The 13,495-nt window shown below is 48.4% G+C and overlaps 1 protein-coding gene across 1 annotated transcript; it reads left to right on the top strand.

The window, feature by feature from the left end:
- Positions 1-12,148: 12,148 nt before the first annotated feature.
- LOC133890245 (uncharacterized) lies at positions 12,149-12,730 on the top strand. The gene has a single exon (XM_062330680.1). It carries the CDS (start codon positions 12,149-12,151, stop codon positions 12,728-12,730), a length of 582 nt encoding a protein of 193 aa, XP_062186664.1.
- The last annotated feature ends 765 nt before the right edge of the window (positions 12,731-13,495 follow it).

Genomic DNA, 13,495 nt, shown 5'->3' with positions numbered 1-13,495 from the left:
GCTCAGTGTATTCTTGCTCCTGGTCTTGATGTTCTTCAAATTGATCCGGAACGTTATCGGCTAATCGCACAATCACCGGCAAATAAACAAACAAGATACACTAAGAATAGAGTACAAAATAAAAGAACAACGAGATAAAAACTAGCTAAAAAGAAAGAACACTGAAAAATGAATCCATCGGCGCAAGTATCGCTTAAATCGGAGTTACGATGGAAAAGTTAGGGCTAAAACAAGTCCAGGGTTAAATATGGAAAAAGAAAAGGACTTAAATTGAATTATCAGAAAGTCCAGGGACCTTTTTGTAAAAACAGAGGGATCAAAATGTAATTATGAAAAAGTATAGGGACCTAACTGTAAAAAGATAGGGCTCTTTTTGTTATTTCAGAAAAGTTCAGGGCCTAAATTGCAAAATTACCAATTTCCAGGAATTATAAGATTTATTTTTATACTGGAAAACACCTTTTTTTGCGTGGCAGCTGACTAGATCTGACTAGGCATGACACATGGGCTGAGCATTTGAGGTGTCTCACACGTGGAAGGGTGACGAGGCATGGGATGCTGACTGGTTTAAAGGTGACACGTGGCGAACTGCTACTGGCCAATGAAGGAGTACGAATAGATCTAATCTGGGTCGATGAGGATAGATCCAACGGCTGAGCTTAAAGGGGGCTGTTGGCGGAGGGGTTCTCGGCGGAGCCGAGCTCGGCACGATGGCGACACGCCGGAGCAGGGGGAAAAAGGTCGTCGCCGGCCTCAAACTTCGACGACGAGCAGTGGAATAGCATCAGGAGGGAGAGAGCATCCCGTTTGAGGGCTTACCGAGAGCAGATCGACTATGGAGGAGCTTGGCGGTGACAAGGGGCGGCGGAAGGCTCGGGTCTTCGTCGGGGATGGCGCTCCGGCGACCAAACATCGAAGATAATGGCAACAAGAGCTCCTGCGGGCTGCGATGTAGCTCGGGGGTGGCTAGACTGGGGCTAATCGGCACGGGAGCGGCGTAGCGGCGAGGGCAGCCGAGCGACGGCGCTAATGGCGACGGCGGGCTTGAAACTCGGCTCTGGACTCGGCGGGTTTGGGATGAGATGTGTTCGGGAAGGGGACGGGCACATATATAGGCGGCTCGAAGGGTTGCGGGGCGCTGCAGGACTCCAAGGCGGCGTCGATCTCCCGTTCGGACTCGATGGCGCGGCAGAGTTTGATTCGGAGACGATGGACCTGACCGGCGGGTCCCACATGGCGTTGGCATAGGTGAAAGCGGCGCTGGCGGGGGCGTCTTCGGTTGGCGCGCGGGAGTGGGCTAAGGCAGGGCACTGCCCAGGCGGGAGGGGAAACCGGCGGCGGCTGGGCCGAAGCCGAGGAGAAAGTGGGGCGAAAAGAGAAAAGGCAGCCCAGAAGAGATTTTATTCTTTTTCTTTTTCCTATGAATTCAAGTCCAAATTCAAATTCAAAATCAAAGCAAAATCTCTTCAAATAAATTCCATCAAAACCCAAATAAAAATCCTATTTGCCTAATTCAGCACGAATGCAAAATATTCACTTATATCCTATGTCATTTACTTTTTTTTCTTTCATATAAAGTAGGGTTTTCTCTCCTTTTTAAATAAAATATATAAACTCATTTGAACTTTAACAAATATTGAGAAAATTTTAGAATTAGAAAAATTAGGGTGTTACAAACCTACCCCCTTGGAATGAATCTCGCCCTCGAGATTCCCGTGGAACAGAGAAGAGATGAGGAAACTCCACTTTCAGATCTTCTTCCCTTTCCCATGCTGCTTCGTCTTCCGAGTGGTGACTCCATTGCACTTTGCACATTGGTATTACCTTGGTTCTGGTTACTCTTTCCGATCTTTCAAGAATCTTCTCAGGGTATTCTATATAGGAGAGATCTTTCTGAACGTCTAATTCTTCCATAGGTAATTGCTCTTCTGGTACCCGAAGACACTTCTTCAACTGGGAAACATGAAAAACATCGTGCACATCTGACAGCTGAGGTGGTAATTCCAACTGATAAGCCACTTCTCCCCTTTTATCCAATATCTTGAAGGGCCCGATGAATCTTGGTGACAACTTTCCTTTAACCTTAAATCTACGAAGACCCCTCATTGGCGAGACCTTAAGATAGACGAAATCCCCAATTTCGAAAACCAATTCTCTTCGTCTATTATCCGCATAGCTTTTCTGTCTGGACTGTGCAATCCTCAGATTTTCCCGAATCACCTGAACTTGTTTTTCTGCATCTCGTAGAACTTCTAGTCCAAAAGCCTGACTCTCTCCCGTATCATTCTAGAACAGCGGTGTTCTACATTTCCTCCCATACAAGGCTTCAAAGGGAGACATTTGGAGGCTTGTCTGATAGCTGTTGTTATACGAGAACTCGGCATAAGGTAAACTTTTGTCCCAACTTTTTCCATACTTAAGAGCACATGCTCTCAGCATATCTTCCAATATTTGATTTACCCATTCTGTTTGACCATCTGTTTGAGGGTGATAGGCAGAACTAAAATTCAACTTCGTGTCCATAGACTCATGTAGCTTCTGCCAAAACTTAGAGGTAAACTGAGTTCCTCTATCCGAAACAATCTTCTTTGGTATTCCATGCAGACATACTATTCTTGACATATATAGCTTTGCTAGTTTTAGCTCCATTATACGTGGTTTTTACTGGAATGAAATGGGCGACCTTTGTCAAGCGATCAATTACCACCCAAATAGAGTCATATCCACTATGGGTACGGGGCAATCCAACGATAAAATCCATTTCGATTTCTTCCCACTTCCACTCAGGTATCTTCAAGGGTTGCAGTAAACCTGCTGGTCTCTGATGTTCTGCTTTGACTTTTTGACAAGTATCACACAGAGCTACATATTCTGCAACTTCTCTTTTCATTCAATACCACCAATAACGATCCTTAAGATCATGGTACATCTTGGTACTTCCAGGGTGAATGGAGTAAGCTAATTCGTGAGCTTCTTTCAGAATCGTCTTTTTAATATCTTCCTGGTTGGGTACGCGAACTCTCTTTTTGAACCATATTGTACCTTGACTATCTTCCGTGAAACCTGGAGCTTTATCCTCCTTAATAAGCTGTCTAATTTCCTTGAGCTTCTCATCCTCCAGTTGACCTTTCCGAATTTCTTGTTCAAGGGTACAATCTAATTCCATGGTGGTTGTTTCCATATCTGCCACAAATCCAAGGTTGAGCTTTTCAAACTCTTTCCATAACCCAGGTTGGTTATCTTGAACCATCATCGAATTGCAGTAACCTTTCCGGCTCAAGGCGTCGGCCACAACATTTGCTTTTCCTGGGTGATAGTAAATTCCCACATCGTAATGTTTAATTAACTCCAACCATCTGCGCTGTCGAAGGTTTAGATCCGGTTGAGTGAAAATATACTTCAAGCTCTTATGATCCGTGTATATTTCACATCGTTTTCCAATGAGGTAATGCCTCCAAATCTTCAGAGCATGACCCACAGCTGCTAGTTCTAAATCATGTGTGGGGTAGTGTTCTTCATGCTTCCTTAATTGTCTTGACGCATAGGCCACGACTCGACCTTCTTGCATAAGAACACATCCAAGTCCTTGTCGTGAAGCATCACAGTAGATGTCAAAATTCTTGCTAATATCGGGTAAAACTAGCACTGGTGCCGTAGTCAATCTCTTCTTCAATTCTTCAAAACTTGCCTAACAAGCAGGACTCCATTTAAGCACCACATTCTTCTGAAGCAAAGAGGTAAGAGGTCGGGCTATCCTAGAGAACCCTTCTATGAAACGGCGATAGTACCCTGCTAATCCAAGAAAGCTTCTGATTTCTGACACGTTGGTCGGTGGTAACCAATTCAGTACATCCTTCACTTTACTAGGGTCTAGCGCTACACCTCCGGTGGTTAAGATATGGCCAAGGAACGTGACTTGGTTTAACCAAAAATCACACTTGCTAAGCTTGGCATACAGCTGATGTTCTCTGAGTGTCTGTAGCACAATCCTCAAATGTCCTTCGTGTTCTTCTTTGCTTCTGGAGAAAATTAGAATATCGTCAATGAACACCACCACAAACTTGTCCAAATAATCCATGAATACCTTGTTCATGAGATTCATGAAGTAGGCTGGGGCATTAGTTAATCCGAATGACATAACTGTATACTCGTATAGCCCATATCGAGTACTGAAAGCCGTCTTTGGTACATCTGACGGTCGAATCTTCAGCTAATAGTATCCTGATCTTAGATCAATTTTGGAGAACACCTGGGCTCCTCTCATCTGATCAAACAAAACCTCAATCCGGGGCAACGGATACTTGTTCTTAATGGTTACCTCATTAAGTGCCCTGTAATCTACACACATCCTTCGGCTACCATCCTTCTTATCTACGAAAAGAACTGGGGCTCCCCAAGGTGATGCACTGGGTCTAATAAAACATTTGCTTAACTGCTCTTGAATTTGCTTCTTTAACTCGACTAGGTCGTTAGCCGACATCCTATATGGCCTTTTTGCTGTAGGGGCCATACCAGGTATCAACTCAATGACAAACTGCACTTCTCGATCAGGTGGCATACCTGGCAATTCATCAGGGAAGACATCGGGAAACTCACAAACTATCTTGATCTGCTCAATGGTTGTTCGTTCAAGTGAATAGAGAGACCGATCCTCTGTTGTTGGTTTCGTGGCTACGAACTCCACCTTGGTACCTTCTCCATTGGTCAGGTGAACTGCTCTTCTGGCACATTCTATAACTCCATTGAACTTGGCTAACCAATCCATTCCAAGGATTATGTTTCTGCCATTGGTTTCCAAAACTATAAGGTTCGCGGGGAATTCTACCCCCCTTATGCTAAGCCTCATCCTAAGACATATATATTTTGCCTTCAAATTCCCTCCAGGCAAGCTAATAAACATATTATTCTTCATCATAACCATAGGCAATCCATGTTTTGCAACATACTGAATGGTGATAAAAGAATGCAAAGCTCCAGAATCAAACAAAACAGATATAGGTCGGGAGTTAACGAAGAACATACCGTACACCACATCTTGAGCATCAATAGCCTCTTCTGCTGTGACATGGTTGACCTTCCCATGCACATAGTTCTGTTGTCCACGATTATTCTAGCTGGGGTTCTGACTTCCATTGCGTGACTGGGCTGGGGTTGGAGTTGTCCTTGGTGTGTTGTTGGTTCGGGCCAAATCTTGCGTCTTTTTAGGGCATTTATTCACATAGTGCCCTTCTTCTCCACAATAGAAACATCCCTTGTTCGGGCCTGGAGTTGCTGGGCTGTTCTTGGTTTGAGGTGTGGCCAATGGGGTTGATCGGGGCATCTGATAGTTGGAGCGCTGAACAGAGTTTTGTGACTGAGTTCGATACTGAACGTTGGAATGAAACATGGGGCCTTGCGGAGACATCTGTGTAGCTCCACGGGATCTGGTGTTGCTTCATTGTCCTTGGAATGACATCTTCCTCTTCTTCTCTTCCAGCTGGCGGCGCTTGTGCTCAACCATTAGGGCTTTGTTTACCAATGCTTGGACATTGGGAAACTCTTGGGGTAGCAACACATATTCTATGGCGTCATTCAGGCCTTCCAGGAAACGTTCCTATTTCTTCTCCTCTGTGTCCACTTCATTGGGTGCGTATCTGGATAACTGAGTAAACTTGGTCAGATACTCCCTCACAGTCATGGGTCCTTGCTTCAAACTCATGAACTCCTTCTTCTTCAGACGTACATCTCTAGAGGAAAGATGATGGGTGCGGAAACTAGCTTTAAACTCCATCCATGTGATAGATGCAGGGTTTTCATGTGCTGCGCAGTAGGCTTCCCACCAATCTAGGGCTTGACCAGTGAGTTGATGTGAGGCGTAGACAACCATCTCCCTATCATTGCACTGAGCAACGTGTAGCTTCCTATCTATATCCTTCAGCCAATCATCTGCATCCATTGGTTCCACTACATGACTGAAGACTGGGGGTTGAGTTCATTTGAACTCTCCAAGCCTTGATGGTTGATGTGGTTGAGGAACATGGTTTGGTTGTTGTTGTTGCATGTGCACCATAGTTTGAGCTATAGCTTGCAAGATTTGAGTTTGCATAGCCATCTGCTGCTCCAAGGTTGATGGAGGGGGCGGGGGTGGATTCTGGTTGTTGTTGTTCTCCTCTTGAGTATTAATGCTCCTCCTTGTGTTAACCATCTGGTTAGGGTTGAAGAAAAGAACAAAAGTAGTTGAGCAAGTCTGGAGAAGTTTAACTAAAGAAACCCATCTATATTATATTATATAGAAATGAAGATGCGTCTGTGGACAAAGTGCCAAAGCATCCCACAGCTCGCATCAGCACTCAAGCAAAAACTCCAACTTGCACACTTAACACCATAACAAAGTTCACACTAACATTAATATTACCCTTAACGATTACATCGACGTTAGGTTCTAATAAGGAAAAGACTACTATGGAATGACTACACTACTGGGACTCCTCTCTAGTGCGGGACCCTGAGGGGGAGGAATCAATTGATCCATCCTCAGAGGCGGCGGGGGTGTTGAAGCAGATCCTCTTGCGCGGGGGCGAGTGGATAGACAAGTCTTCTTCGTCATCTTCAGATTCCTCTTGATTTGCATCTTGTTCATCCTCAAGGGAAGCGGAGACGAAGGCAAGGTGTTGGCGAACTTCTCCCAACTCCCATAAAGCACAGTTGAGCTCATCCTCCAAGGCCATGGTAAGGGCAACTTGCTCTCGTAGCTTGGGGTTTCTCCAAAGGTGCTCTTTACGAACGGTTCGTCACTTCCCTAAGTTCTGCGGGGACAGTAAGCATATGGAGAGTTGTCTATCTTGCTGTTGTATTGATCACGAACATGGGATATGGCTTGATGAGCTGCATCTCGAACTCCAGCGGTGAAGGTTGCTCTCGGGACCATTGCTGAGTGAATGCCCACCACTCTTCGAACTTCCATACCCTCGTCTTGACTTCGCTCGTAGTCATAAATAGTGACTTCAACCTTCCATTCCACATATCCAGGGTATAGTTTCTTCACTCCCCTATAGACTGGCTTCTGAGTATGTCCAAGTCCAGAAAGTATCCCCCAAAGAAGGCGCGGAAGATGCCCAGCATGAAGACCATCACTCTCATAAACGTCAAGAATGGGATCCATATTCCAAAAGGTGGGGTCATCAATCTCCTCTTTAGTTGGCACACGTGGTAGAATAGGTGGACGTCCTCCAGTTGACTTGCGGGCAGTAAGTAGCTGGTGAACCATCTAAAAAGAAAGAGATGGGATGTAAGAAATAGTCTTATGAATAGCAAGAGACAAGTTTGAGAACTATGGAAAGGCTTGGATGGGTTTAGACGACTAGGCAATTCCTTAGGACGACCATGCTAACTAGGCTTGCGATCCTACAGTCAGTATGGCTCTGATACCACCTCTGTCACACCCGATTTTAACGGCCAAAACCAGGTGCGGCTTATGTGTGTCCAGGAAGTTTAACACACATAAGGACGTCATAGGTGAAATAACAAAAGCAATACTTTATTTAATCAAACGTTCACTTCTTACAATAAAAGACTTCACCTAAGCAACCTCAAAACTTAACCTAAACGACATCATCTAAACGACGGCAGCAGGACGAAAGCATTGGTGACCAAAACTCCACAGGCACCGACTGGAAGACACGCTCCTTAGAACACCAGGTCGTCGTCTTGGAAATCCTGAAAGTCTTCCACTGAGCAGCATATGTTTTTGGTAGGAGAAAGCAAGGGTGAGCACATAATGTACTCAGCAAGTGTGGGAAAATAATGACATGCGGGCTTATATCAAGGATAGGCTGACACAAGGTAATATTTGCGTAAATACGAGTAATGAAAACACATTTGGACTCAAAAGCATTAGACACGTATTAAATGAATGTAACCCAACTATCCATCATTTAGCATACAAGGTTCCCCACCCTGCATACCACAACCGTCTAGTGCTCCCTGTACTAAGACCAAAACCACAACATCTAGTACTCCCTGTACCAGAACCAAAACCAAACCACCATCTAATCATGTGAGGATCCAAGTCTCTCATATCCATGAGCACAGCTGTTATAACAGTTTTACACTCTGCAGAGGTTGTCCAACTTTACCCATGAGTCAGTGAATTCCATGTTGTCGTGTTTGCAAGACACTTAGCACACGCCAGTGGTGTGCCGCCAAGAATCACTGTATGACACTTTCCACTAATCAGATACTAATCCAGTGCATGTCTGCCCACTAGGTTTCACCGCCAGGCTTTACGCAAGCAAAGCTCCTACCCAGAAGCCCCCTTTTGTGCTGACCCAACGCACACTGGACAGACTCCAATCAGTATATCACACCTTACCCATATCAGCCTCATGGTTGGTACGTTACTTCTTGGGTTGTCGCTCCACGAACCAGTCCTTACTTAGGTTACTTGAGCAAACACTAAACCAACTTCATAACCATGACAACTATCTCCAACATCCCTATGCTCAAGACCTAAGGTTCCATGTTGCTAAAACATTATCATATTAACCATCATTACTGCATATGTTCATTAGTCAAAATTATGACACTTCCCAACATCCTAAAAGCAAGGCTAAGCAATCTACCCATAAAAGACTCCTAACCATAAACCATCTAGGTTCCAATGGATGATAGGGGAATATCTAGGGAAAAACCCTAACATAGGTGACTACCCATCATATTGACAAACATTGCATGCAGTTTTGTAAAACAAAATATTTAAAAATATAGGTTCAATATGATCAAGGACACTTACCTTCTCCTTGCTACTGCTCAGTGTATTCTTGCTCCTGGTCTCGATGTTCTTCAAATTGATCCGGAACGTTATCGGCTAATCGCACAATCACCGGCAAATAAACAAACAAGATACACTAAGAATAGAGTACAAAATAAAAGAACAATGAGATAAAAACTAGCTAAAAAGAAAGAACACTGAAAAACGAATCCATCGGCGCAAGAATCGCTTAAATCGGAGTTACGATGGAAAGTTAGGGCTAAAACAAGTCCAGGGTTAAATATGGAAAAAGAAAAGGACTTAAATTGAATTATCAGAAAGTCCAGGGAGCTTTTTGTAAAAACAGAGGGACCAAAATGTAATTATGAAAAAGTATAGGGACCTAACTGTAAAAAGACAGGGCTCTTTTTGTTATTTCAGAAAAGTTCAGGGCCTAAATTGCAAAATTACCAATTTCCAAGAATTATCAGATTTATTTTTATACTGGATCTGACTAGGCATGACACATGTGCTGAGCATTTGAGATGTCGCACGCGTGGAAGGGTGACGAGGCATGGGATGCTGACTGGTTTAAAGGTGATACGTGGCAAACTACTACTGGCCAACGAAGGGGTAGGAATAGATCTAATCTGGGCCGATGAGGATAGATCCAACGGCTGAGCTCAAAGGGGGTTGTTGGCGGAGGGGTTCTCGGCGGAACCGAGCTCGGCACGGCGGCGACACGCCGGATCAGGGGGAAAAAGGTCATCACCGGCCTCAAACTTCGACGACGAGTGGTGGAATAGCATCAGGAGGGAGAGAGCATCCCGTTTGAGGGCTTACCGAGAGCAAATCGACTCTGGAGGAGCTTGGCGGCGACAAGGGGCATCGGAAGGCTCGGGTCTTCGCCGGGGATGGCGCTCCGGCGACCAAACAGCGAAGATAACGGCGGCAAGAGCTCCTGCGGGCCGCGGTGTAGCTTGGGGGTGGCTAGACTGGGGCTAATCGGCATGGGAGCGGCGTAGCGGCGAGGGCAGCCGAGCGGCGGCGCTAATGGCGACGACACGGCTTGAAACCTGCAAACTCGGCTCTTGACTCGGCGGGTTTGGGATGAGATGTGTTCGGGAAGGGGACGGGCACATATATAGGCGGCTCGGAGGGTTGCAGGGCGCTGCAGGACTCCAAGGCGTCATCGATCGCCCGTTCGGACTCGGCGGCGGGGCTTGAAACCTACAAACTCGGCTCTGGACTCGGCTGGTTTGGGATGAGATGTGTTCGGGAAGGGGACAGGCACATATATAGGCGGCTCGGAGGGTTGCGGGGCGCTGCAGGACTCCAAGGCGGCGTCGATCTCCCGTTCGGACTCGGCGGCACGGCAGAGTTTGATTCGGAGACGATGGACCTGACCGGCGGGTCCCACATGGCGATGGCATAGGTGAAGCGGCGCTGGCGGGGGCGTCTTTGGCTGGCGCACGGCAGTGGGCCAAGGCAGGGCACGGCCCAGGCGGGAGGGGAAACCGGCGGTGGCTGGGCCGAAGCCGAGGAGAAAGTGGGCCGAAAAGAGAAAAGGCGGCCCAGAAGAGATTTTATTATTTTTCTTTTTTCCTATGAATTCAAATCAAAATTCAAATTCAAAATCAAAGCAAAATCTCTTCAAATAAATTCCATCAAAACCCAAATAAAAATCCTATTTGCCTAATTCAGCATGAATGCAAAATATTCACTTATATCCTATGTCATTTACTTTTTTTTCTTTCATATATAGGGTTTTCTCTCCTTTTTAAATAAAATATATAAAGTCATTTGAACTTTAACAAATATTGGGAAAATTTTAGAATTAGAAAAATTAGGGTGTTACAAACCTACCCCCCTTGGATTGAATCTCGCCCTCGAGATTCCCCTGGAACAGAGAAAAGATGAGGAAACTCCGCTTTCAGATCTTCCCTTTCCCAAGTTGCTTCGTCTTCCGAGTGGTGACTCTAATGCACTTTGGACATTGGTATTACCTTGGTTCTGGTTACTCTTTCCGATCTTTCAAGAATCTTCTCAAGGTATTCTATATAGGAGAGATCTTTCTGAACGTCTAATTCTTCCATAGGTAATTGTTCTTCTGGTACCCGAAGACACTTCTTCAACTGGGAAACTTGAAAAACATCATACACATCTGACAGCTGAGGTGGTAATTCCAACTGATAAGCCACTTCTCCCCTTTTATCCAATATCTTGAAGGCCCCGGATTTCAAGATTCTAGAGTCTTGGTGGCAATACCGCGGACCGAAGTCTACGTGAGTTCTTTTCTTCTCCCGAGCGTGTTTGCCCGGATATCAATTTTAGGGTACTAACCTTTTCCGTTTTTTGGCCGCCCAAGGACCCCGCCGGAGACCAGAGGCGACCAGAGGCGCCAAGGCCGTCTCCCGCCCCCGAGCCGAGCGCGCCCACGCTTGAGCCGATCGCACCGGCGGGACCGGAGCCGCAGGTGCCGCCCTACCCTGAGCCAAGGGCACTGGCAGCGCCCGAGCAGCCGGCGCAGTCCGAGCCTTCCCCGAGTGTTGGTGATATGCCCTAGAGGCGATCGAGTTTGCGGATTGGATCTGCTAACGGGCTTTAATGTTGATTAAAGGACCATTAGGGTTTAGAGTCATAATGGGCTTTAATATTGATTAAAGGCCCATTAGCGTGCTCTATATAAGAATAGGTAGGGGCCAAGGTGCATTGAGTTTTTCCGAAAACAGATCTTGCCACCAAAAACCCTGGCCACCTCCTATTCCCGAACTCCCTTTGAAACCCTAGCCGGGCGCGCGGGGCTAGCACACCGGCGCACAGCAATTCCATCCTTGTACGTGTGGATATCGTAGAGGCGCTGCTACTATTGCGGTGCTGATCTACTCGGGGGTACTCGGGACGTGCTCGGGGTACTCGGGATGTGCTCGGGGTACTCGGGACGTGCTCGGGGTACTCGGGACGTGCTTGGGGGTGCTCGGGACGTGCTCGGGGTACTCGGGACGTGCTCGGGGGTGCTCGTGACATGCTCAGAGGTACTCGGGTTGTGCTCGAGAGTACTCAGAAGGTGCTCGGGACGAGGTTGACGATCGACTACTTGACACGCATGACGTTGGATTGGTCTGCTCCAACTCTTCTTCCGCTGCACTGCTCATCAAGTGGTAATGATTCATGACTCCTACTCGCATGGCTTCCTGGTTGAATGCGGTAGAGAAAATTCATTTTGTGCTAGCGTAGCCTACCCGTTCCCCAACACCGAGCACTTTGAGGGCGGAGCAAGCGGCCGCGGTGGAAGTGGTCGCGGCGAGGGCGGCCCCGACATGGCAGTCATCGGGGACCCCAAGCGCCTCTGCAGAGAGGGCTCGCAGGGGACCCAGCGCCCGGTCGTCGTCCAGCCAGGCCCTGGAACCCGTCCCGAACATGCTTGGAAGCACCCGGGAGGTGATCGAGCGGCTGGAGGCGGCCGTGGCAGCGAAGCGAGTAGAGCTCGCAAGGGACCGTGCTGCCCTCGTCGAAGAGAGGGGGCAGCTAGAAGAGGTGAGTCGGCTCCTGGAGGCCCGCATCGCCTCGGCCCGCGCAACCCACGAGAGGGAAATGCGCGCGGTGGCCGAGGAGTGGGAGGCATTGGAGGAGGTACGCGATGAAGCTGTTGCCATGCAGGAGGAGGCCAGCCGCTTGGAGCAAGCATCACGGCGGCGGGCCACGGAGCTGCTTGCTCAGGAGCGGTTGGTCCGTGCTCAGGAAGAGGCAATCGGCCAGCGCGAGAAGTCTGTGGAGACCACCCGGGTAGACTTAGCCCACCGGAGCGACGAGCTCAAGCGTGGTCGCGCCGAAGTCCACCGACGGGAGGAGGAGGTCGCGATCCACGAGACTGACATCGATATCACAGCGACGGCTCAGGACTCCCGGGAGGAGCAGATTGCAAGGCGCGAAGCGGAGGCTGCCTCGGCGTTGGCAGCCCTTACTGCTCAGGAGGAGCTGGCCGCCAAATGGGAGGCCTAGCTGGCCGCCCGGGAGCGGGCCCTTGCTGCCTTAGCCGAGCAGGTGAAGCGGGGACAAGCCGAAGCCCCGGCGACCAGCAGCATCCCGACCAGCGCGGCCGAGGGGATCAGCCTTGAGGAGCGGCTGCAGATCGCGAGGGACAAGCTCGAGACCATCGTGGCCGAGCGGGCCAACGTGATGTTGATGATGCAAGACATCCTTCGTTAGGCACGGAGGTCCGTTAGGGTAGCCGGGGTCGGGTGCTTCAACGTGGGTGAGAAGGGGATGGACCAAGAGACCATCGGCCACCTTGCCCTCGACTTCGAGGAGATCAGCCGGCGCCTCAAGGCTCTCCTGCGGGTTGTGCAGGAGTTGTCATCCCGGGAGGGGCGCGCTCTGGCCCAAGCAGTGGCTGAGCATGTCCTTGCTTGCTACCGAAGCCGAGACCATGCCTCCCCGCTGGAACCGGTCCGGTAGGGGGTGGTCGAGGCCGAGGAAGCGGCCGCCCGAGAGGCTGTCCGGGGCATCACCGCCGAGGTAGCGGCGTGCTTCACGTGGGAGCCACCACTGGAACCGTGCAGCGGCAGCAGCAGCGAAACCTCCTCGCCGCCTTCAGAGCCCGCCGACTTAGATTAGGTTTTTGTTTTTTGACTTGTTGTAAATATGGGAGTGATCCCATCCGAATGGTTGTTTTTGAATATAATAGAAGCCTTTCTTCAGGATCGAAACTCCAATGCTTGTCTTGATGTTGTCTTTTCTCTTTTCACTTGACGTCCTGAGAAGAAC

This window comes from Phragmites australis, chromosome 14 (genome assembly GCF_958298935.1).
Source record: "Phragmites australis chromosome 14, lpPhrAust1.1, whole genome shotgun sequence".
Lineage (NCBI taxonomy): Eukaryota > Viridiplantae > Streptophyta > Magnoliopsida > Poales > Poaceae > Phragmites > Phragmites australis.
Note: the sequence above shows the minus strand (reverse complement) of the source record. Positions and strands in the feature narration are given on the sequence as shown.

Bases quoted from the DNA above. Each gene is read 5' to 3' on its own strand.
- LOC133890245 (XM_062330680.1), top strand. From the start codon at position 12,149: ATGCTTGGAAGCACCCGGGAGGTGATCGAGCGGCTGGAGGCGGCCGTG.